Consider the following 26,661-nt stretch of genomic DNA (forward strand, 5'->3'; position numbering starts at 1 on the left):
CAGGCGGGCTGTTCAGATCCGCCTGTCATATTTTTTGGCGGATCTGAACGGTCCCCCCATGTATCCCTATGGGGCATTGGATGTCAGCAGAGACATGTCCGCTGACATCCGATCCGTCAAATCTGGACAGATGGAAACCCTATTTTTCATCTGTCCAGCGGATCGGATGAGAAAGGACAGACGGTCCGTTCCCATCCGATTCCCCCATAGAGATGTATGGGGCTCTGACAGCTGTGTCTCCGAACACAGTGCGGAGAACAGCTGTCATTCTCCTGCTCAGCGGGGGATCGGCGGATCGATCCCCCACTGAGATAAACGGAGTCCGCCGACGGAGCGGAGTGTATGAAAGAGCCCTTATACACACACACTAATTACAAGCAAATAGATCACAGGTGAGGATGGTTACCTTTTAACAGCCATTCAAACCCCTTTATGTCAACTTGTGTGCATGTTATTAGGCCAAAATCGCCAGGGTATGTAAACTTTTGATCAGGGTCATTTGGGTAGTTTCTGTTGTCATTATGATTTAAAAATGGTAAACACAGTTGATTGATAATAAATGGCTTCAGCCAAACACTAACCATAAGAGCCGGTTCACATAGGCGTGACCCGACTTGCCGGGGCGACCTGTGAAGTCACGGTGCGCAGCTTGCACCGCGACCTGGGAGCGGCATGCACGGACTTCATATCATTGAAGTCAATGCAGGTCGCTCCAGGTCGCCCCAAAGTAGTACAGGACCCTTTTTCTAAGTCGGAGCGACTTGTGTCGCTCCTATTAGAACGGGTCCTGTGCTAATCTATGGCAGGCGACCCACGGCGACTTGTCAGGCGACCAGGTCGCCTGACAAGTCGCCCCAGTGTGAATCAGCTCTAAATGAAAAAAAAACGTTTTTGTGTTATTCATATTCTCTAAATAATGGCCAAGAAAACATAAATTCTGTCAGGGTGTGTAAACTTATGAGCACAACTGTAGATCCATAGCGTGGGATATCCTTCTAACATTTACCAAACTGGTATATTGTTGGGCGTTCAGCTGCACATACTGTGTCACGTCCTTGGTGACCCTAAAAAATTTGGTCTAACAGTCAGCATAATGAACAGAGCATTACTTAAATCCAAACTACATGTACCATATGTGGTGGTAGTGCACGTTTGGATCAGAATCTTCTCTGAAATTAACTTGTATACACAGGTTAAAGCTGACATTTAGTAAATTGTGAGGGAATATAACACCGAACACATTCAGTATGTGTAATGGTTTGTATCCTGAATACTGCCTGGAGGAGATTTATTTAGGTGCTGTGATACCTAACAGCTACCACTGATATTTAGTAAAGTTACGATTGCACAGCCCCCTTCTACCCACTCCACCTTTCCTATGGCTTATGTTACCACACTCTCACAAACTAGTACTGTAAATGGGCAGAGGAGATCCTGTCATTTAGCTTCTCCTCCTCCATTCATGGAACACGATGCATTGCGGGATAATAATAGTATGAGTTCTCTGAATGGCCGAGAGGGCAGAAAGGGGCAGGCGATCTGCGCAACTTTTCAACAAAGCCTGCTGCTGTTAATCTTTACAGCCCTGAAAGCAACCTGTAAACTGGTGGAAATAATTTAATCTCCAGTAGGGGTTTTACAATAGTCGGTTCTCTTATGTGTGCCATAGTTTGAAAACAAGTTTAAAAACATGATCAGCAAATCCATGAAAGATAGTTTGCTAGCAACGTTTATCTTTCCGAATAAAATTAATGCATTGTGTGATACATTTTTTGAATGTATGACATCGGATTTGTATACAAGATAAGAACCTTAACAGGAAGACGTCACTGAACTTTTGCGAAACGCAGTAAGAAATTCCCCGCCAATGTCCCTTTTCACCTCTCGAAATCCCCATATTTTTCGTCATCATTTTTTTCCATTCTTCATCTGAATTTTCTTGAAGTCCAAAGAGTCCCTATCCCCAGACAAGGTCACGCATGGGTATATAAATCTCAAGGAAAGAGCCAGCAATCATAAGGAGGAAGGAACCCCTTGTGATAGAACAATCGTTTAGACCCATGGCTCCTTCTGTGATCTGCTGTATCCTTCTACAACTTTTCCTTCTGGTCAGCGGTAAGAGAAAAGCTAACACTTATGCATTTGTTACTACATAACAGCTGCACTATTCACGATACTTCCCAGCTATTCAGTGTTCATCCTAGTAAATATTTTTATATATCATATGTTAGTCTTAAATATTATATTGACTTATTATTGTGCCAATATTTCAGCTAAAAGTAAAAATTTTTGTTTTACACTGCTTTGCCTTTTATTAATCACGTCACTGACGACTAACTGGAGTTTAAACAAAAATCAATTAGGAATACATTACATGCTTGATTATATATCATTATATTTCATTTTAAATATTAAGCAAACCAAAACTGGTTTCCTATCAGGTAAAACACTGAAAAAATGTACAAGCTCAAAAAATTTTAAAATGTGACATTATACCAACATTGCACAAAATAAAATCTCATGATAAATATACTATAGAATTAAAAAGACTGTACATTTTAAAACACTGTCTGTTAAGTAATATATTAATTTTATGATTTATTTGATAATGAATTGGTTTGAAAATCAGATAAGTCAGAAAACTACAAACGTTTTTATTCTCTTGAATGTTATATATGAAGGCATCTTCAGTCTAAAAGAAGTATAAAAACGTATAGATAATGTTTGCTTGGATTTCCAAAACTGTGGAATTCTACACAGGTCAGGCAATGAATAAAAAGGGCTAAAATGACATATCTTCAGATCCAAGGACTAGTTATAATATAATAAAATAATATTATATATTATAAATAATATAATATAGAATTTAAAAAAAAAATATTTTAAAATGTTTAAAAGTTTTTATGCTCAAATTTTATCTAAGACAGCATTTATCATTTTTTTTAAACTGCAGAGCAACCCTTAATTTTTTCTGGACTCTGCAAACCCCCTGCTAAAATTATATCTACAGCTCACATTAGGTTTCTGTAACAAATGAAAATATGTGCAAAAATCTATGTCAGCTCCTATTCACTTGTAGAAGCCTAGTATTCTCATAGTTCACAAAATGATATAATATAGAAACACACCATATGGGCAAATTGAGCACTTTTTCATTTAAATTAACATGTCTCTAACAGGAAATTTTCATAATTGTTCAATTCGTAAAAAAAAAAAAAAAAATTCTGGTCCAAGTGACAATCTGTAAAATGACAGCAGTGAATTATGTTACTGTTAAAATCTGCAAATAAATGATTTATCAATTTTTGTTTTACTGGAAAATTGATTCAATTTAAAAGATACTGGAATCCCAAAATACCGACTGCTTTGTTGCCATCGTTACTGCAGGTGATATAAATACATTTGCTTTTGGAGGCATATTCAGAACTATTTACAGCTAGAACAGGAATAGGACAGAACAAGACCCCCTCCCCCCAAAGCCATCCTCCTATATAATATAGGAAAAATACAAATTTAAAAACAAAAAAAATAAACTTCTTTGATCTCTGTTAGGGCAGTTGCACACAGACATAATAATTTACTGATGTTTACTCATGAACATGTTGACAGAAAGTCTGTGAGCAAAAAAAATGTGTATACAGTAAACCCCCCTCCATTGCGGGGGTTACGTTCCGGACCCAGCCGCGAAAAGTGAAATTCCGCAAAATAGAAAAACCCTATTAAAATGCATTGTAGGCATGTTTTTTTTACTGTCACTGTACGTGTAAAAGCATTTTAAGGTCTTTAAACACACTTTTAAAACAATAGAAACTCATTTAAACACATAAAAGATACTACGAGACATAGCAAGAGCTATGAAAAACACAAAAATATTTCATTTTTAATGATTTATATAGTAAAATAACATTACAAAAAAAAACGCGAATTACCGGGACCGCAAAAACTGAACCGCGATGGAGCGGGGATTACTGTAAAGAGTAATGTTGAGTATAGGCAAGTAAAATTCTTCTTCATTGCTAGTGTTGTTATATACTCATTTATACTCACGTAAACATGTTTATAGACAATAAAGCATGTGTATGGGAGTAAATTACTGCATTCAAATGTAAAGTTTTCTGTATTTGTGTTACTGCTCTGTACTCAATGCTATATAACTGATCTTTACTCAGCTGTGTGCATGGTTTCATAGATAACAATGCATCTCATTTTAAATTAGTAAAAAACGCAGCATTTTTTAGTCCCGTGTGCAGGAGGCCTCAGACTGTCAACCATTTTGCTTTCTATTACTTTCTTTTAACTTAACTAGATATAAAGGCTTCCACTATCTATATAATCCCTGTGTATTCCTAAAGATTATAGATTTTCCAATATTGCAAAACTCTGCTGTTTACCTAAGACCCCATTTACACTTGGAGATTTGGAATCGCAGACGGAATTACAACAAATCTCATAACGATTGCTGCAAAATGCGTGATGCGCGTTTGGGTGGCATTCATTCTAAATGGTGTGATTTTACCACGATTGTCAAATGACAGAATCGCTTGTAAAAGTTGTGTGAAGCTTGTCGCCCAAGAAGGAGCAGGAGCTTCTTTTGGGTAACAACTGCACATAGGGCAGCCCACTGAAGTGAATGAGCTGCCTAATGTGTAACATACAGCATCACATGAAAATCTTGTATACAAATCTTGTATACAAAATTTCAAGTGGGAATGCGAGGTCCCGCTACATGAAGTGTGAATGGGGGCTTAGGTGATCTGTTGGTGATCTGTAAAAGTTTTCAATCCAGAAAACTTGTCAAACAACAGAGTTCCATCACTGGACCATCAGTTCTGTAAAGAAGTTCCGACTTTGCAGTAGCTGATTCATTAAAATGCCCGTTGTGAGCATAGGAATCTCCATAGACTTTGTACAATCTATGTAGGTGCAGAGGTTTCCCTCATGTTTTTTCTTCTTCTGGTCAAATGTTCTTAAAGGAGAAGTAGGGCCAAATAATTTTTGGCCCTACTTCTCTTATGATTTACAGAAGTGTAGTTTGTTCTACACTACTCTGACCCATTTTCAGGCACCAGCAGGCTAAAGCCTGCTGTTGGCTGACATCACTCAGTCAGTCCAAGTGCAGGATCGATCCTGACTTTACATTCCGGATCCACGCAGCAGCCTGGACCAGCAGCTGGCTCAGCCTCTCAGTGAGCCGCTGTGAGACTGAGCCAGCCCCTCTCACCCCCTGCACAGTTTAGCACTCCAAGGAGTGCTGGAGGTGCAGAGCAGAGAACCGGTGACTGAGAGTCACGACTCTCTGCTCAAAACGGAGGGAGAACTGAGCAATCGGAGCTGTTTGATCGCTCAGTTCTCAGTGTACAGGTGGCTGGGGAAAGATGCAGCATGGGGGTCGATGCTGCATTCACCTAAGTGAGTATACTTTTTTTTTTCTTTGGAAAACCCATACTTCTGTTTTTTCCAAGGATCAAATGTAAGGGGATGTTACATAGAGGCAACAAATACAAACTGACATTTCACACATATTGCAAACATTACAGGTAATATTTGTAACCTTTGCATGAATGCTGAGACAATCGCAAAGTGTGATTTTTTATGCATAGATTCCTAATTCTCTACTTCAGCATGTCAGATTGAGATAACAACAGGAAGCAGTAATTGTGGAGTAGAGCGGCACGCTGTGGCTGCACTGCTGATTGCTAGATCAGAAGTCATTCTTAATATATATCATTTCAGAACTGCAGAAGCTTGCACAACAATATCAAATGCAAAACCCAATACAACAAATTATAAACTTTACTGTTCATCAATTTAGAGTTAAAAACCAAAATGATTATTCTCCTACGTGTGTGGGAATACTGTATATGTGTCATGTAATAGGCAAATAGTATGTTTGTGCATCCTGTTTGTATGTGTATGTATATATGCATGTATGTATCTGTGCTGTATACAAGGATTACATTTGCATTAGACCCCACCCCCTCCTGGCACAAAACCCCTGCCCTATCATTGAACAGGCTAATGATAGAACTTCAGTGGTCAATAGAGGATGAACTTCTGAATAATATGGCTGGACTTAAACTGTTTGTTACCCCAGCATTTCATATTCCTGATATTTCCCTGCTGAACTATGTACTTGTATGAGAAAGCCTCCTGTTCTCTATGTATTGCTTCCTTTGTGTGAAATCCCTGGTGTTCCTGCCAGTCCCTCTGCTTTGCTATTAAAAAACTGACCACACTAAACAAGAGAACACACTGTGGTCAGCTCTCTAGCTATGCTGGGAAGTGAGCCTGCTCTCCTTTAATGATTAGACTTGTCCTGACACCCCCCCCCCTCAAAAAAAAAAAACAACACAAAGGGAAAAAAAGGTATTTCAAATTTTTATTTTATAGCTATATACAACTATTTTGCCTTTCATTTTGTTTTTATGAATGGGTGGTTGTGCAAGGTGATCGTTTACAATCACATTAATACATACCTGGGCAGTTAACCACTTGCCGACCACCGCAAGTACATATACTGCAGCGGTCAGCCCCTCCTGGGCAAAGTGACGTACCGGTACGTCACTCGCCCACGAGCCAATAGGGGGCAAACGCGTGCCGCCGGAGGCGCGCTCCTGCCCCCGCTCCTTCACAGGGATCCCCGCATGAGTGACAGGCAGCTCCGATGTCCGCCAGTCACTCGCGTTCTCCCGCTGGAGAGGGAGAAAGGCAGGCGGCTAATGTAAACAAAGCCGCCTGTCATTCTCCCTGGTGTAACTGCAGAGATCATACAATGCTGCTATGTAGGATCGTATGTCTCTGGGGTTACATCACAAGCCACACCCCTTTACAGTTAGAAGCACTCCCCTAGGGACACACTTAACCCCTGGATCTCTAATAAAGTTAACCCCTTCCCTGCCAGTGTCATTTTTACAGTAACAGTGCATATTTATAGCACTGATTACTGTAGTAATGTCACTGGTACCCCCAAAAGTGTCAAAAATGTCAGTCAGGGGTCCGATCTGTCCACCGCAATGTCGCAGTCCCGCAAAAAAAATCGCAGATCGCCGCCATTACTAGTTAAAAAAAAAACAATAAAAATGACATAAATCTTTCCCTTAGTTAGTAAACGCAATAACTTTTGCGCAAACCAATCAAAATACGCTTATTACGATTTGTTTTACCAAAAATATGTAGCAGAAAACAAATTGGCCTAAAATGTTAAAAAATTTGGATTTTTACATTTTTTTGGCGGGGGAATTTCATGTAAAAAAATTTGAAAAATATTGTTATTTTTTCAAAATTGATGCTGTTTTTTTGTTTATAGTGCAAAAAATAAAAATCGCACAGGTGATCAAATGCCACCAAAAGAAAGCCCTGTTTGTGGGAAAAAAAAGGACGTCAATTTCATTTGGGTACAGCGTCGCACGACCGCGCAATTGTCCGTTAAAATCACACAGTGCCGAATCGCAAAATAGGCCCTGGTCTTTGAGCAGCCAAATCTTCCGGGCTTAAGTGGTTAAAGAGGATTTTTAGTTGATGTTGAAAAACCAGCAGCTACAATTTACTGCAGAAACAGACACTTACCAGCCTGTGGAGTCCAGCTATATTCAGTGGAGTTGATTCTTTGATGGGCTTCAAGTATCCAGTACGGCCATCTCACAGCTGGCTCACAATTGTTCAGCACTGTCAGACTAGTTTTGTTTGCCTCTTGGGATGTTGTTGGCGAGCAGGGGGTGGGTGATCAAAGCTAATGTCATTCTCACTTTAGGAGAGAACTGCAGAATTGGGAGCCGCCAACTATCAGAAAAGGGTACCCGCTCCTAGGAAGAAGAAGTAAAAAAGAGACAAGTTGGGGGGGGGGGGGAGGGAGAGTCGGATGAATGGTACTTTCCCTTTTTAAGTGTATGACTGTGGCCCTGTATAAAGTCTTGGTCTCAAATTGATAGGTCCAGGCGATAAAGTAGATGTTCAGCCTAAAACTAAAATCTCTAAATCTACTTTCCAGATAGCAAGGATAACTCGCTATAAGTTTGTTCTGGCAGTGTTGAATTGTAGGTCTTGTTAACTTGCTGCACATTTTCACTGGCAAGTTGTACACTTGCAGAGCACTTGAAGCACAAGTTCTAGTTGACGCTTTTCCAATTTGTAGCAAATTTGCATGGCAAGTCTCTAGCAAAAGCAAAGTTGCAGTGGTGAGTCTACAGCATGAAAATTCAGCCACAGTGACCCCCTGTGGTGGGATGACTATTACACAACATAACTGAACCAGAACTTACAGCAGACTTGCAGAATGTTTGCAAAGAAAGTTTATCTGGAGTCATGCAATGCGGGCTTGCTGCAAGTGTGCAACACACTTGTGTAGCCTGGCAAGTCTAGCAATAGCTTAGCAAGTAATTTTTTTAAACTTGCAGAACAGTTGCTTGCTATCTAGGTTGCAGCCACAATCTAAGATTAACCAATCTAGCCCTGTAAAGCAAAAATCGATACACGTACCTTTTTTCAAGCTACTCCGGTCTGGTTCCACGCTGAGCTGTCAGCGACGGCTTCTCTGTATAGGCAGGTGAAGAAGAGGCAGCAGACAATGCAAGCCCCATAGTAACTCGATGGGTGACGTCACTTCCCAGCCGTTGTCAGCTGTCTCCTGCTTCCACCGATGGACCAGAGCAGCTTCAGAAAAGGTATGTATAGCGATTTTTGCTTTACAGGACTAGATAGGTTAGTCTTAGATAGTGGCTGCAAGTAGATTTAGAGTTTTAGGCTAAACCTCCACTTCAAGATTTGTTTTACCTTCTGCCCAAAAGGGGTTAAAATATGCAAAACTGGAGGAATTATCACTAGTTTTAGTGAAGACCAATGGCAGTAGGTAGGTAACTGTATCCTGATTCTCTCTACACTTTTTACATCTGAGAAAGGAGTAGCAAGAAATTCATCTTCTTTGCAAGAGTAGGGCAGTGAAATCAGAATTACTGTTAATTAGTATAAAAGTTTTTTAAAAATTACAGGAGTTACTCCTAATGACATCTAATCTACATATATTTAACAGAAATGTGCACATTAGTTCAATTAAACAAACACATGGACAGGTATGGAAAAACATTTGGATGCATTGCAGTGTAAATAGAACATTCTAAAAGATACAAAAAGCTCTTAAAATCTGATTGTACAACCTCCTTTAGATCTACCAACAATTATGCAGTGCGAGGGCCTGCCTGAATGAATACAGATTGATTGGATAGTATTTGTGGGTCCTTATATTACATAGTTTTGGCAAATCTAAAATTAAAATAAGTCTAAAGGCAGAAGGTTTTTTACCTTCATGCATTCGATGCATGAAGGTAAAAAACCTGCATGAAGCTTCCCCCGAGACCCCCCCACTTCCCAAAACGTACCCAAGCCCGATTGCTGTGATGTGCACGAGAGCGATTGCTCTCCTAGGTTTCTGCCCCCTTATTGGCTGAGGCCATTGGCTCCCGCTACTGTCAATGAAAGCCAGGGAGGACGGAGCAGGGGCGGATCAGGAGCAAGCACACTCAAATGCCCCATAGCAAGCGGCTTGCTATGGGGGCACTCGGAAGAGGGGAGGAGCCCAGAGCGCCAGCAGGGGACCCGAGAAGAGGAGAATCGGGCTGCTCTGTGCAAAACTATTGCACAGGGCAGGTAAGTATAACATGTTTGTTTTTTTTAAAAGAATAACAGGCTTAATATCACTTTAATAGTACAAAGATTATACAGTCCGATTGTAACATACATTATGTGGTGAGATTTTACGATACAAGCAATCAACCTGTATTGTGTCACTTATGATGATTTCTGTGCATGTATACATGATTTCTTAACTCTTCTGTTTTATTTCTACAGCTAATTACATCTTAACTATAAATCCTCAGAATCCAATTGTGCCACTTGGAGGGTCAATACAACTAAATTGCTCCATTAATAGTCCTTCGTGTACTACTAACTGGAAGGGGCTTGACACCAACCTTGGCAGTGTGTATAATGCTCCTGGTTATAGTATCCTGACGATACAAAATGCCAGTATCTCTATGGAAGGCATCAAAATCTGTGTTAAAACCTGCCCTGATCGCAAGAATTTGGATATTAGTGTGTCTCTTCAAGTATACGGTATGAAAATGTGTTATATATATTGATTTGTGGGGTGAAGTAGGGACATACATCACAGATAAGTAAACAGCAGCACTTATTGATCCAAATTTTACAAAAGGCTTATATGGCTGGGTGTTCCCCAAGACTAATGCCTGGTACACAATACAAGTTTTTTTTTTTGTTCGACCCAGCGGGTCAACTGTCAGCTCCGATCAGAGCCGCTGTATCTCACCAGCTGAGCTGTTGTGTGCTGATCGGGACATGGAGTCGGTCGGCTGATGGTTTTCCAGCATGCTTGTCCAACAGACCGACATAAAAACGGGCTGAATTTCAGACATTTTTCTTTTCTTTCCTTTTTTTACCGGAAGATACCTCCCGACATTCGCCCTGTGTGTACGGGCTTAATTGTGAATCCAATACCTTTAGCTGCCATGTTACTAGTTTTATGAATTTGAAAGCATTTTGTTGAACAAGTTTTTTTTTTTTTTTTTAGGTGGGGGGGGGGGGTTGTGTGTGTGTGTGTGTGTGTGTGTGTGTATATATATATATATATTGACTGCTACAGGAACCGTTCTATCTAATAGGAGCGACACAAGTCGCTCTGACTTAGAAAAAGGGTCCTGTACTACTTTGGGGTGACCTGGAGCGACTTGCATAGACATTCATTTTATGAAGTCCGGAAGTCCGTGCAAGTCGTGCCGAAGTCGCGGTGCGCGCAACTTGACAGGTCGCCCCCGAAGTCGTGCCGCTTCAGTGTGAACCGGCACTTAAAGCCCTCTGTTTTAATTACCTAAATGCATTCCAGGATTACCAAAACAAAAGGTTTGACAGTCTTAGGCTGGGTACACGTGGGCTGAAAATCGTCCGAAAACGGTCAGTTCGACCGCCATCTGTTGAACGGGCACGATGCAAAACCAACATCCGATCAGCATTCGCAGACAGTGGCTGCGAGCGCTGATCAGTGTAGTTTGTCAGAACACAATAGCTCAGTGGAGAGATTGCTGCACTGACATCGGATATGTTAGTACAGCAATCTGTACGTTTTTTTTCATTCAACCTGTTAGGTTGAACAAAAAAAACTTCCCATGTGTACCCAGCATTACAGTTCATTCTTTTACTGAAACAGCTAAAGTATATGTATATATACTATACACTTAGTGCCGGTTCACATTGGTGCGATGCGGGAACCCTGCAAATCCACTGCATCGCACCCGACTCGCAGGCAGTTAAAACTGCAATATGCTAATTTCTAGGAGTGTCAATGCAAAGTTAATGACACCCCCAGATTAGTTTGCATATCGCAGTGCGAACTGTCAGTTCGGACATGAATCGTATCTCAAAGGTTTGAACACATATGCAACCCGATTCTGGTGTGGACCAAAAAAGGGTCCTGGGCAACTTTGGTTGGAATGCGATGCAAATTCAGCCATACAATCTGTATGGCTGAATTCGCATCGCACAGATATTGCATGTGATTTGCACAGCAGTCATCGCATGTGTGTGAACCGGCACTTACAGGAAAAACAGCAGAATGTTGACTCCTTTGTCACTTTGATCTCTTCTCCTATCGGCATGTTCCTTGTTAAAACATGAGCACAGCAGCCCAACTGATTGGCTCCTAGTCCTGCTTCTCTCTCCCAATCTGAGCTCTGCTGTACTAGAACTGCAAACAGCAGATACTTATTCAGCTTTAAATACAGGTTTATAATTGATGAGCAAGGTCAAACAAGGGTTAGGAAAAGCCATTCTGTACTGAGAAATACCAAAGCTTAAACTGTAGGCAAGTGGAGAATGTTTACTATGGAGTATTGGGTTGTCTTGCTGTTGGTTGCCACAATAAATCATGCACAATATTTGCATTATTATGTCTAGAATCCTATTAATGAAATAAGCATTCCATGAAATTTGCAGGAATCATTGAACTTGCAGCTAATTATTAAATCATGCAAATCCATCCAATAACAGGTGTATTTTATTACAGATTTACTCTTCTATGCAATAATTTCATGTCTTTGTTGTAGCTCTCCCAGAAACATTGCTTCTGAGCACCAGCACAACAAACAGCATTTCCCATCTGCACTGTTTAATGAGAGGAATTCATCCTATGGTTGACATTGATGTGCAATGCTATAGAGATTCGGAAAAGTTGGGCAGCTACTCTGAGGATATTACTTATGATGATGAGTTGGAAATATACAATATCACCTGGAGCTGGGAGATCAGCAATGAAGACTTGAAGTCCCCGACTTTATACAGGTGTGAAACAGGACTTTCTATAGGTGAACAGACATTCAGAAGAGTGGGGATACTGGAGATACCTAAAGAAGGTATATATATATAAATCATCTTCTGTTATTTCAAACTTGCCTATTACTTCTATTTTATAGTTTTATTTATAATTTGTTTAAAGAGTTTACAGTTTTATTCATAATAGTCAGCATTTCCTTTTCTTCGGTACGAGATACATTACACTGGTTTTTGTCTAGTATTTTAGTGGAGCAGCTAAACAGTGCAAAACCTATTACTATTTTATTTGTCAAGCAATGCTGATCTAATAAATGTATGGGGAAGATACAGATGTTCTTATTCTCTGGAGTTCATTAGTGTAAATGAATGAAAATTCATTCAGCTTTAAATAACACTTAATTAAATAATTAATTAAAATAAAAAACATTTCATACGAAGGCCTCTTTCACACTGAAAGAGCCTGCCCGTGGATCCGCCTGCTTAGCGGGGCACTGCTCACTGAGCAGGCGGATGACAGGTCCGTGTCCGCTCCACTGATGCATAGTGGACACAGACACAGCCCGCTGTTCTCTATGGGGTGGTCAGATGGAAACGGAACACATGTCTGTTTCCATCTGACTGTCATCCGATCCGCCAGATGTTTTTAGTGGATAGGATCAGAACGGGTGTCAGGGCTGACATCTGTCACTCTATAGAGAGCAATCGATGGTCCGATCAGGTCCATCTGAAAAACTGACATGCGGACCCAATCAGTCCTTTAGTATGAAAGGGGCCTTACCTGCTCCGTGCAGTGGTTTGGCACAGAGCAGCCTCAATCCTCTTCTTTTGGGGTCCCCTGTCAGCGCTCCAGGCTCCTCCTCTTTAGCGAGTCCCCCCAGAAAGTCGCTGTCGATGGGGGTACCTGTGCTGGCTCGCTGCCCTGTCTGCATCCATTAACACAGACTAGGCGGCTTGGCCCTCCCTCCGCTCCCTGGTCACAGCGCTTTTGTGCACATCGCTGAACTGGGGTAGCCAGAATTAAGGAAACACAATAGGTAAAACCATACAATATGATGAAAGTGTATATAAGACACCTAGTAACCACATGACAATAAAAGAAAAAGTCCTACCAGTTATATTATACTGTGAGATGTCTAGCCTGTATCCATAAAGACCATATTTTGTCAAACTTGTTTGGGCAGTTAAACCCCATATAGGTCAGTCTGTATAGAGGCAACGTTGCATTTACCATAGACTTCCATGCTAAAATCAAAGAAGGATCTGGCAGCTTCCATTTGGACAAGATCATTTTTTTCTAAACTTTAATGGAATTACATAGTTAAATAGCTAGTCAAATTTGAAAAAAGACTAGTTCAATTAAAAATAAAAATTAAAAAAATCATACAATCCTATACCCAAAGATGATCAAGAGGAAGGTGAAAAAATTCCTTCCTGATCCCCCGAGAGGCAATCGGATTTTCCCTGGATCAACGTTGCCTATAAATTATAGTACCCAGTTTTATTAATCAATCAATCCACTGAGCTGGCCAGAACCACCTCTGGAGGGAGTCTATTTCATATTTTCACAGCCTTTACTGTGAAGAAACCTTTCTATATTTGGAGATTAAATCTTTTACTCTAGATGTAAAGAGTGCCCTCTTACCTTGTGTGATGACCCTAAAGTGAATGAAAAAAATATTTTAGGCAACAGACAGCAAGGATTCATGAAAGACAGAAGTTGTCAAACAAACCTGATTTCTTTTTTGAGGAGGTAAGTAAAACCTTGGACAGAGGGGTGGCTGTGGATGTAGTATACTTGGAGTTTGCAAAAGCGTTTGACACAGTTCCCCACACACGGCTAATGTGTAAGGTAAAGTCTACAGGCTTGGAAAGATCAGTTTGTAAATGGTTAGAAAATTGGCTAAAAGATAGAATTTAGAGAGTAGTGGTTAATGATTCTCACTCTGAATGGTCTGAGGTTATCAGTGGTGTACCCCAAGGTTCAGTGTTGGAACCCTTATTTTTTATATCTTTAGAAATGATATAGGGTCCACCCCTAATGCTTCAGACTCATCACACTCTCCATCAACTAAGTCCTCTTTCACACTTGCTTTGAGATCACTTCTCACATACACACAGACACCATCCCCCCTCCGTTTTACCCAATTTTTCCGAAAGAGAGCATGTGCGCCTGGTTTTCCCATGGATTCCTAGCACCACAGCTCCCAGGATGGGTGCTCTTGACAGCCCTCAGCTTGCAGTACCGCATGTTTGGACTCTGAGCTTATACTCATATTTCTATGCATCCGCTCCTAAGAAAGTAGAATGAATCCACAAAATGTGCCAAGCTCTTTTAGATGCATATATGTTTTCAAGATGTGGTGCCATTTTTATTCTTATGTAGCACCCTCCTAGATAGGTGCTAGGTAAAAGCATCTAATCTTATCAGGGGAGCCTGATCTTTAGTTAGGTCTGCTCTTTGTGCTCAATGTTTATTCATCTGGTCTGAGGGAGTGTCCCCACTGTACCCAATGGGGAGGCCTGTTGGACAGTGGAGGAAACCTGGCCAATGATGCACAAGCTTTTGTACTGTCCCAGTGGGTTGGCACCTAGAGAGGTGCATCATGGGATTGATGATGAAAGTGGGAAGCGCATGAGGCAGGGTGTCTTTTGGCAGGAGCAAAGTCCCAGGAGGAGGTGGTTCAGGTGGCTGGTCTAGTGAAACAGGTGTGGAGCTGAGCTGCAGAGGATCCAGAGTGCTGACAAGTGGAGCTGCTGGCAGAGACTGTTGGGAAAAACAGTATCGTAAGTACCAGGAGTTTTGCCTAAGGGTCTGCCTAAGAGAGGGGACCACTCCAGAGAAGTCAGGGGATCAAGAAGCTTGCTCACACAGGAAGTTTAGTAATAAAGGGGGTGCCGTGTAGTTGACCCTAAAGAATAGGAACAAAGGGGGTGCCTGGAATGGCCCTGAATTTGTTCAGCAATACAGAATAGATTACCTCAGAAAGCTCATTCACTTATACTTCACAGCTAAGGGCAAAGTGAAGCAGCGGCCTAGCCGTGATTAGCGTTACTCAGCCTTCCTCAGCATTTTCAAGTCGTTCCAGCCAATTGTGTACAGTTGTATAAAGTTGGAGTATCCCACTCATTCCCTTCTCCTATCCAAGTTCCAAATAAAAACACAAAAAACAAAGCTACTGGACTAAATGTCAAAAAGGGGAGTGATTGGCGCTGCCAGGAAAGTAGGTTAATGGGAAATCTGGGTAAGGCTCCTATAGTTCAAGACCAAGTTCAACACATGCAAATGCAAATGCACATAGAATGTATGTGGGAATGAGAACTATATAAGTAATAGGATATAAAAACACAATGGGTGTGTAATATGTGTGTAAAATTAACACTATGTGCTGATACCAAATCAATAAATAAATAAATGTGTTCAATACCTAAGCGGCTTATTGAGACTCAACATAAATATGCAAATATATGTAAATGTAGGTATAAAAATATAAAAGCATATAAAGATAGTATTAATAAATAATGGTGATATAGAGAGTTAGTGTGCAAAGGTGCTAAAAAATAAATATAGTGCACTAATCAAACTAAATAAGGTGCATTCCGAATAGTCATAACCATCTATTCAATAAAGTGCAACTGCATACTCATAAGCAATGAAACTAAATAAGTGGGTGAACTATGTGCATTCCACACTGGTGACAATATAAACACTAGTAAATAAATAAGTGCAGCCGTGCAAATAACTATATAAATTATGAAAGTGAGAACCATATAAATTCAAAGGCTCAAAAAGCAGGTTCTGTGTATTTTAAAATTGTCCAAAAATAGTGCAATCAGAGTTGGTACAGAAATCATAAAGTTCTATAGTCCATATAAGGATGGAGTAAGGTGCTCTTTTTTTCTATGAAGCCGGGAGTGCAGTGAGTGATTGGAAGATAGGGTGCTCCCCCTCTCCTGGGGTCCTGTGCTTACCGGATGTCCGTACCCCTACAGGGGTAAATGGCGGGTCGATAACAGGGATCGCTCCCATACACCGGCAATCTGGTTCCGTCCTATCCTTCCTATTACCACTCGTATCCACTCCTTGCTCCGGTACACATAGGGGTTAAAGCATCAGGGAGAGAGCTCCAGTACAATTCCCGGGTATATGAAAAAGGGGAAAAACAGAAGCCTCCGATAGTGCAGGATTGCCTTTAAAACTTTTATTTAGATTCCAAAAAAGACATGTACTCACATAAAATCAACATGCAGCGCATCCGTATGGCATAGGGTCCGCAACTACCTCGTTCGCGGTGCTCGCCTGGGATCAGCGTGCGTTCCTAGCCTCGGGATCGTTCAGACGGAAGTGATGTGGTCACGTTCTCGAGAACGTGACCACATCACTTCCGTCTGAACGATCCCGAGGCTAGGAACGCACGCTGATCCCAGGCGAGCACCGCGAACGAGGTAGTTGCGGACCCTATGCCATACGGATGCGCTGCATGTTGATTTTATGTGAGTACATGTCTTTTTTGGAATCTAAATAAAAGTTTTAAAGGCAATCCTGCACTATCGGAGGCTTCTGTTTTTCCCCTTTTTCATATACCCGGGAATTGTACTGGAGCTCTCTCCCTGATGCTTTAACCCCTATGTGTACCGGAGCAAGGAGTGGATACGAGTGGTAATAGGAAGGATAGGACGGAACCAGATTGCCGGTGTATGGGAGCGATCCCTGTTATCGACCCGCCATTTACCCCTGTAGGGGTACGGACATCCGGTAAGCACAGGACCCCAGGAGAGGGGGAGCACCCTATCTTCCAATCACTCACTGCACTCCCGGCTTCATAGAAAAAAAGAGCACCTTACTCCATCCTTATATGGACTATAGAACTTTATGATTTCTGTACCAACTCTGATTGCACTATTTTTGGACAATTTTAAAATACACAGAACCTGCTTTTTGAGCCTTTGAATTTATATGGTTCTCACTTTCATAATTTATATAGTTATTTGCACGGCTGCACTTATTTATTTACTAGTGTTTATATTGTCACCAGTGTGGAATGCACATAGTTCACCCACTTATTTAGTTTCATTGCTTATGAGTATGCAGTTGCACTTTATTGAATAGATGGTTATGACTATTCGGAATGCACCTTATTTAGTTTGATTAGTGCACTATATTTATTTTTTAGCACCTTTGCACACTAACTCTCTATATCACCATTATTTATTAATACTATCTTTATATGCTTTTATATTTTTATACCTACATTTACATATATTTGCATATTTATGTTGAGTCTCAATAAGCCGCTTAGGTATTGAACACATTTATTTATTTATTGATTTGGTATCAGCACATAGTGTTAATTTTACACACATATTACACACCCATTGTGTTTTTATATCCTATTACTTATATAGTTCTCATTCCCACATACATTCTATGTGCATTTGCATTTGCATGTGTTGAACTTGGTCTTGAACTATAGGAGCCTTACCCAGATTTCCCATTAACCTACTTTCCTGGCAGCGCCAATCACTCCCCTTTTTGACATTTACACCTGACGCTCCCCCATTGGGGGTGCATCTTTTGGAGTGGGCAGCAGCCATTAGTGTTTTATTTATAGAAATTTTACGCACTATTTTATAGATAGTTTATCCTAAGCGCGGATCTTTCTTCTTTTCTTCAAAGCTACTGGACTGTTTCCTTACTGAGCTAAAACACCTGGGAAAATGTCAAACTGTCGTGTTGTTGCTAATGGTAATCCAGGTGAACCCGTAACCAGCAGCTCCCAAGGGAGTAGTGCTACACTCGGATCCTTCTATGCAAATTCCTGCTTGTTCTAATGATCCCACTATATAGAGCAATATTGGCTCGCAATATTTTAAATTGCAAAATGTCATGCTAGTATACATGTATATAGATGAATTTTAATGTGTTATTGGTATGTATATAGATGAAATCGTTTTTACTTTTGTATGCACAAACTGTTATATGCTTTGACATGTGTACTTGCTGAATAAATATGCCATTATGTTTGCAAACTCATCCAGCGGTCATCACTTGCCTCATTTAAAGTCCCAAAACCTTCCATTGTATTTCTAATGGAATTTAGGCAACATGTCTGCATTTTTCTGCATCGCTATGCCCATTCAGTGTGGAAGTGCAAATGGTGCGCACATAAATCTATTGTTTTCTGTTTGCCCTTGCACAGAGCTGGGTTTTTCTTCTACAGAAATAATCCATCTCTCTGATATAGTGTGAACTGGGCCTTAGATAATTTCTCCCTTTTTTGCTGCCTTGTGCTGTTTGTTTATACACTGTATTGTAAGCTGGGATTTGTCACAGTATTGTCTTCACATACATATACACTCACCGGCCACTTTATTAGGTACATCTTCCTAGTACCAGGTTTGACCCACTTTTGCCTTTAGAAATGCCTTAATTCTTCATGGCGTAGATTCAACAAGGTGTTGGAAATATTCCTCTGAGTTTTTGGTCCATATTAACATGATGGCATCACACAATTGCTGCAGATTTGTCGGCTGCACATCCATGATGCCAATCTCCTTTACCACCACATTCCAAAGGTGCTCTATTGGATTGAGATCTGGTGACTGTGGAGGCCACTGGAGTACAGTGAACTCTTTGTCATATTCAAGAAATCAGTTTGAGATGATTTTAACCTTTGTGACATGGTGCATTTTCCTGCTGGAAGTAGCCATCAGAAGATGGGTACACTAGTGATAAAGGGATGGACATGGTCAGCAACAATATTTAGATAGGCCGTGGCATATAAATGATGCTCAGTTGGTACTAAAGGGTACAAAGTGTGCCATGAATATATCCCCCACACCATTACACCACCAGCCTAAACCGTTGATACAAGACAGGATGGATCCACGCTTTCATGTTGTTTACACCAAATTCTGACCCTACCACCTGAATGTTGCAGCTAAAATCGAGACTCATCAGACCAGGCAACGTTTTTCCAATACTCCTATTGTCCAATTTTGGTCAGCCTGTGTGAATTGTAGCCTCAGTTTCCTGTTCTTAGCTGACAGGAGTGTCACCTGGTGTGGTTTTCTGCTGCTTCAAGGTTTGATGTGCATTCAGAGATGGTATTCTGCATACCTTGGTTGTAATGAGTGGTTATTTGAGTTACTGTTGCCTTTCTATCATCTCAAACCAGTCTGCCCATTCTCCTGTGACCTCTGACACATCAACAAGGCATTTTCCTCCACACAACTGCTGCTCATCTGATATCTTCTCTTTTTTGGATCATTCTCTGTACACTCTAGAGATAGTTGTGCGTAAAAATCCTAGTAGATCAGCAGTTTTTGAAATACTCAGACCAGCCCGTGTGGCACCAACAACCATGCCATGTTCAAAGCCAATTACCTTTAAATCCCCTTTCTTCTACATTCTGATGCTCAGTTTGAACCTCAGCTATTCGTCTTTATCATGCCTAGATGCCTAAATGTATTGAGCTGCTGCCATGTGATTGGCTGAATAACAATTTTAGTTACCAAGCAATTAAATAGGCGTACCTAAAAAGGTGCCCGGTCAGTATATATGTGTTTCATTTTGTGATTCCTGCAAACTGTGCCTGGTAAAATTTGGGCAATATTTCTACCAGCATCTGACAATATTTGTGGCAGCTAGACTAATTTTATTTAGGTTTACCACTATCTTTATGCAGATTTACCTAGGGATAGTGTTGAGCGAACACGGACTGTATTATTCGTGTTCGTACCGAATAATTGGATTTTTTGTACCCGAACACGGACACGGACACTTTACTGTATGTTCGGGTAAAAATCCGTGTTCGGTCGTTTTATTTCCGGGTTTTGCATGCTTTGGCGCTCTTTGCATGGCGGGCTTTCAACAGCCAATCAACAATCGTTTAACTGGTGTGCCTTAAGCCATCCCAGCCATGCCTGCAAATGTCTCAGTAGCTGTGATTGGCCGTCTGAAGCATGTGACCAAGTCTTTATAAGTTCGAGGCAGCCGCAGCGGCGTCATTATGCTGCTTAGATTCAGGGACAGAGCACACATCAACGTGCTGGCTGCTGATTAGGGAAAGATAGGCAGGAAAAAACCATTTGTGTCCGGATAGAATTGAGGGACAGGTCGGAGTGTTTAGGCAGGGCGAGTTGTAGGCATTTTAGGGATAGAGTCTGCTGAATTATATAGGGTCAGTGTCTTCTACAAACTACAATCGATATTGCTGTGTGGGGGGTGGGGTGAATCTGCACTCAATCCTGATCTACGATCTCTTCTCAATCCTGTTAGGGACAGAGTCTGCTGAATTTTAGGGAAACTGTGTTCTACAAACTACAATCGATATTGCTGTGTGGGGGGTGGGGTGAATCTGCACTCAATCCTGATCTACGATCTCTTCTCAATCCTGTTAGGGACAGAGTCTGCTGAATTTTAGGGAAACTGTGTTCTACAAACTACAATCGATATTGCTGTGTGGGGGGTGGGGTGAATCTGCACTCAATCCTGATCTACGATCTCTTCTCAATCCTGTTAGGGACAGAGTCTGCTGAATTTTAGGGAAACTGTGTTCTACAAACTACAATCGATATTGCTGTGTGGTGTGGGATTGGAGATAGGCAGGTGTCAGTGATCCACATCCATTTTTCTGTGTGTGAGCTGCAGTGAACACAATCTTTTTGGGCTGCAGTGAACACAATCTTTTTGGGCTGCAGTGAACACAATCTTTTTGGGCTGCAGTGAACACAATCTTTTTGGGCTGCAGTGAACACAATCTTTTTGGGCTGCAGTGAACACAATCTTTTTGGGGTGCAGTGAACAAAATCTTTTTGGGGTGCAGTGAACACAATCCTTTTTGGTGTGCAGTGAACACAATCTTTGTGGGGTGCAGTGAACAAAATCCTTTGTGGGGTGCAGTGAACACAATCTTTTTGGGGTGCAGTGAACAAAATCCTTTTTGGGGTGCAGTGAACAACATCCTTTTTGGGGTGCAGTGAACACAATCTTTTTGGGGTGCAGTGAACAAAATCCTTTGTGGGGTGCAGTGAACACAATCTTTTTGGGGTGCAGTGAACACAATCTTTTTGGGGTGGAGTGAACAACATCCTTTTTGGGGTGCAGTGAACAAAATCCTTTTTGGGGTGCAGTGAACAAAATCATTTTTGGGGTGCAGTGAACACAATCTTTTTGGGGTGCAGTGAACACAATCTTTGTGGGGTGCAGTGAACACAATCTTTTTGGGGTGGAGTGAACAACATCCTTTTTGGGGTGCAGTGAACAACATCCTTTTTGGGGTGCAGTGAACACAATCTTTTTGGGGTGCAGTGAACACAATCTTTGTGGGGTACAGTGAACAGAATCTTTGTGGGGTGCAGTGAACACAATCTTTGGGGGGTACAGTGAACACAATCTTTGTGAGGTGCAGTGAACACAATCTTTGTGGGGTGCAGTGAACACAATCATTGTGGGGTGCAGTGAACTCAATCTTTGTGGGGTACAGTGAACACAATCTCATACTGAAGGTTTGAGGGTGCTGCCTGTTCCATACTCCCCCTACTCCTCATCTAGCCTTTTAGGGGTACAAACAATAGTAATTGGGGCCTAGTGTGGTTGTGTACGTGTGATATACATACACTTTTTTGGGATCATATTTTCTATTCCGCTATTTAATCAAAAACCTTTGGGGATCAGTTAAATTGGGGGATAGTCTGTGTTGGTACGTGTGAGAGAGATCCACCTTTCCAAGTTGTTGGGGTTCATCTCATACTTCTGAAGGTTTGAGGGTGCTGCCTGTTCCATACTCCCCCCTACTCCTAGCCTTTTAGGGGTACAAACAATAGTAATTGGGGCCTAGTGTGGTTGTGTACGTGTGATATACATACACTTTTTTGGGATCATATTTTCTATTCCGCTATTTAATCAAAAACCTCTGGGGATCAGTTAAATTGGGGGATAGTCTGTGTTGGTACGTGTGAGAGAGATCCACCTTTCCAAGTTGTTGGGGTTCATCTCATACTTCTGAAGGTTTGAGGGTGCTGCCTGTTCCATACTCCCCCTACTCCTAGCCTTTTAGGGGTACAAACAATAGTAATTGGGGCCTAGTGTGGTTGTGTACGTGTGATATACATACACTTTTTTGGGATCATATTTTCTATTCCGCTATTTAATCAAAAACCTCTGGGGATCAGTTAAATTGGGGGATAGTCTGTGTTGGTACGTGTGAGAGAGATCCACCTTTCCAAGTTGTTGGGGTTCATCTCATACTTCTGAAGGTTTGAGGGTGCTGCCTGTTCCATACTCCCCCTACTCCTAGCCTTTTAGGGGTACAAACAATAGTAATTAGGGCCTAGTGTGGTTGTGTACGTGTGATATACATACACTTTTTTGGGATCATATTTTCTATTCCGCTATTTAATCAAAAACCTCTGGGGATCAGTTAAATTGGGGGATAGTCTGTGTTGGTACGTGTGAGAGAGATCCACCTTTCCAAGTTGTTGGGGTTCATCTCATACTTCTGAAGGTTTGAGGGTGCTGCCTGTTCCATACTCCCCCTACTCCTAGCCTTTTAGGGGTACAAACAATAGTAATTGGGGCCTAGTGTGGTTGTGTACGTGTGATATACATACACTTTTTTGGGATCATATTTTCTATTCCGCTATTTAATCAAAAACCTTTGGGGATCAGTTAAATTGGGGGATAGTCTGTGTTGGTACGTGTGAGAGAGATCCACCTTTCCAAGTTGTTGGGGTTCATCTCATACTTCTGAAGGTTTGAGGGTGCTGCCTGTTCCATACTCCCCCTACTCCTAGCCTTTTAGGGGTACAAACAATAGTAATTGGGGCCTAGTGTGGTTGTGTACGTGTGATATACATACACTTTTTTGGGATCATATTTTCTATTCCGCTATTTAATCAAAAACCTTTGGGGATCAGTTAAATTGGGGGATAGTCTGTGTTGGTACGTGTGAGAGAGATCCACCTTTCCAAGTTGTTGGGGTTCATCTCATACTTCTGAAGGTTTGAGGGTGCTGCCTGTTCCATACTCCCCCTACTCCTAGCCTTTTAGGGGTACAAACAATAGTAATTGGGGCCTAGTGTGGTTGTGTACGTGTGATATACATACACTTTTTTGGGATCATATTTTCTATTCCGCTATTTAATCAAAAACCTCTGGGGATCAGTTAAATTGGGGGATAGTCTGTGTTGGTACGTGTGAGAGAGATCCACCTTTCCAAGTTGTTGGGGTTCATCTCATACTTCTGAAGGTTTGAGGGTGCTGCCTGTTCCATACTCCCCCCTACTCCTAGCCTTTTAGGGGTACAAACAATAGTAATTGGGGCCTAGTGTGGTTGTGTACGTGTGATATACATACACTTTTTTGGGATCATATTTTCTATTCCGCTATTTAATCAAAAACCTCTGGGGATCAGTTAAATTGGGGGATAGTCTGTGTTGGTACGTGTGAGAGAGATCCACCTTTCCAAGTTGTTGGGGTTCATCTCATACTTCTGAAGGTTTGAGGGTGCTGCCTGTTCCATACTCCCCCTACTCCTAGCCTTTTAGGGGTACAAACAATAGTAATTGGGGCCTAGTGTGGTTGTGTACGTGTGATATACATACACTTTTTTGGGATCATATTTTCTATTCCGCTATTTAATCAAAAACCTCTGGGGATCAGTTAAATTGGGGGATAGTCTGTGTTGGTACGTGTGAGAGAGATCCACCTTTCCAAGTTGTTGGGGTTCATCTCATACTTCTGAAGGTTTGAGGGTGCTGCCTGTTCCATACTCCCCCTACTCCTAGCCTTTTAGGGGTACAAACAATAGTAATTGGGGCCTAGTGTGGTTGTGTACGTGTGATATACATACACTTTTTTGGGATCATATTTTCTATTCCGCTATTTAATCAAAAACCTCTGGGGATCAGTTAAATTGGGGGATAGTCTGTGTTGGTACGTGTGAGAGAGATCCACCTTTCCAAGTTGTTGGGGTTCATCTCATACTTCTGAAGGTTTGAGGGTGCTGCCTGTTCCATACTCCCCCTACTCCTAGCCTTTTAGGGGTACAAACAATAGTAATTGGGGCCTAGTGTGGTTGTGTACGTGTGATATACATACACTTTTTTGGGATCATATTTTCTATTCCGCTATTTAATCAAAAACCTTTGGGGATCAGTTAAATTGGGGGATAGTCTGTGTTGGTACGTGTGAGAGAGATCCACCTTTCCAAGTTGTTGGGGTTCATCTCATACTTCTGAAGGTTTGAGGGTGCTGCCTGTTCCATACTCCCCCTACTCCTAGCCTTTTAGGGGTACAAACAATAGTAATTGGGGCCTAGTGTGGTTGTGTACGTGTGATATACATACACTTTTTTGGGATCATATTTTCTATTCCGCTATTTAATCAAAAACCTCTGGGGATCAGTTAAATTGGGGGATAGTCTGTGTTGGTACGTGTGAGAGAGATCCACCTTTCCAAGTTGTTGGGGTTCATCTCATACTTCTGAAGGTTTGAGGGTGCTGCCTGTTCCATACTCCCCCCTACTCCTAGCCTTTTAGGGGTACAAACAATAGTAATTGGGGCCTAGTGTGGTTGTGTACGTGTGATATACATACACTTTTTTGGGATCATATTTTCTATTCCGCTATTTAATCAAAAACCTCTGGGGATCAGTTAAATTGGGGGATAGTCTGTGTTGGTACGTGTGAGAGAGATCCACCTTTCCAAGTTGTTGGGGTTCATCTCATACTTCTGAAGGTTTGAGGGTGCTGCCTGTTCCATACTCCCCCTACTCCTAGCCTTTTAGGGGTACAAACAATAGTAATTGGGGCCTAGTGTGGTTGTGTACGTGTGATATACATACACTTTTTTGGGATCATATTTTCTATTCCGCTATTTAATCAAAAACCTCTGGGGATCAGTTAAATTGGGGGATAGTCTGTGTTGGTACGTGTGAGAGAGATCCACCTTTCCAAGTTGTTGGGGTTCATCTCATACTTCTGAAGGTTTGAGGGTGCTGCCTGTTCCATACTCCCCCTACTCCTAGCCTTTTAGGGGTACAAACAATAGTAATTGGGGCCTAGTGTGGTTGTGTACGTGTGATATACATACACTTTTTTGGGATCATATTTTCTATTCCGCTATTTAATCAAAAACCTCTGGGGATCAGTTAAATTGGGGGATAGTCTGTGTTGGTACGTGTGAGAGAGATCCACCTTTCCAAGTTGTTGGGGTTCATCTCATACTTCTGAAGGTTTGAGGGTGCTGCCTGTTCCATACTCCCCCCTACTCCTAGCCTTTTAGGGGTACAAACAATAGTAATTGGGGCCTAGTGTGGTTGTGTACGTGTGATATACATACACTTTTTTGGGATCATATTTTCTATTCCGCTATTTAATCAAAAACCTCTGGGGATCAGTTAAATTGGGGGATAGTCTGTGTTGGTACGTGTGAGAGAGATCCACCTTTCCAAGTTGTTGGGGTTCATCTCATACTTCTGAAGGTTTGAGGGTGCTGCCTGTTCCATACTCCCCCCTACTCCTAGCCTTTTAGGGGTACAAACAATAGTAATTGGGGCCTAGTGTGGTTGTGTACGTGTGATATACATACACTTTTTTGGGATCATATTTTCTATTCCGCTATTTAATCAAAAACCTCTGGGGATCAGTTAAATTGGGGGATAGTCTGTGTTGGTACGTGTGAGAGAGATCCACCTTTCCAAGTTGTTGGGGTTCATCTCATACTTCTGAAGGTTTGAGGGTGCTGCCTGTTCCATACTCCCCCTACTCCTAGCCTTTTAGGGGTACAAACAATAGTAATTGGGGCCTAGTGTGGTTGTGTACGTGTGATATACATACACTTTTTTGGGATCATATTTTCTATTCCGCTATTTAATCAAAAACCTCTGGGGATCAGTTAAATTGGGGGATAGTCTGTGTTGGTACGTGTGAGAGAGATCCACCTTTCCAAGTTGTTGGGGTTCATCTCATACTTCTGAAGGTTTGAGGGTGCTGCCTGTTCCATACTCCCCCCTACTCCTAGCCTTTTAGGGGTACAAACAATAGTAATTGGGGCCTAGTGTGGTTGTGTACGTGTGATATACATACACTTTTTTGGGATCATATTTTCTATTCCGCTATTTAATCAAAAACCTTTGGGGATCAGTTAAATTGGGGGATAGTCTGTGTTGGTACGTGTGAGAGAGATCCACCTTTCCAAGTTGTTGGGGTTCATCTCATACTTCTGAAGGTTTGAGGGTGCTGCCTGTTCCATACTCCCCCTACTCCTCATCTAGCCTTTTAGGGGTACAAACAATAGTAATTGGGGCCTAGTGTGGTTGTGTACGT

The 26,661-nt window shown here is 41.5% G+C and overlaps 1 protein-coding gene across 2 annotated transcripts in view; it reads left to right on the plus strand.

The window, feature by feature from the left end:
- The first annotated feature begins 2,006 nt into the window (after window positions 1-2,006).
- MADCAM1 (mucosal vascular addressin cell adhesion molecule 1) overlaps window positions 2,007-26,661 on the plus strand; it is a 52,637-nt gene continuing 27,982 nt past the window's right edge. For both annotated transcript variants that reach the window (XM_082271439.1, XM_082271440.1), the window contains exons 1-3: window positions 2,007-2,115; window positions 9,841-10,104; window positions 12,108-12,413. In XM_082271439.1, coding sequence (XP_082127565.1) covers window positions 2,061-2,115; window positions 9,841-10,104; window positions 12,108-12,413 — 625 coding nt within the window. In that variant the 5' untranslated portion in view covers window positions 2,007-2,060. The remainder of the gene's footprint in view (window positions 2,116-9,840; window positions 10,105-12,107; window positions 12,414-26,661) is intronic.

Source organism: Pelophylax lessonae, assembly GCF_965119305.1.
Source record: "Pelophylax lessonae genome assembly, chromosome: 1".
NCBI classification, from domain to species: Eukaryota; Metazoa; Chordata; class Amphibia; order Anura; family Ranidae; genus Pelophylax; species Pelophylax lessonae.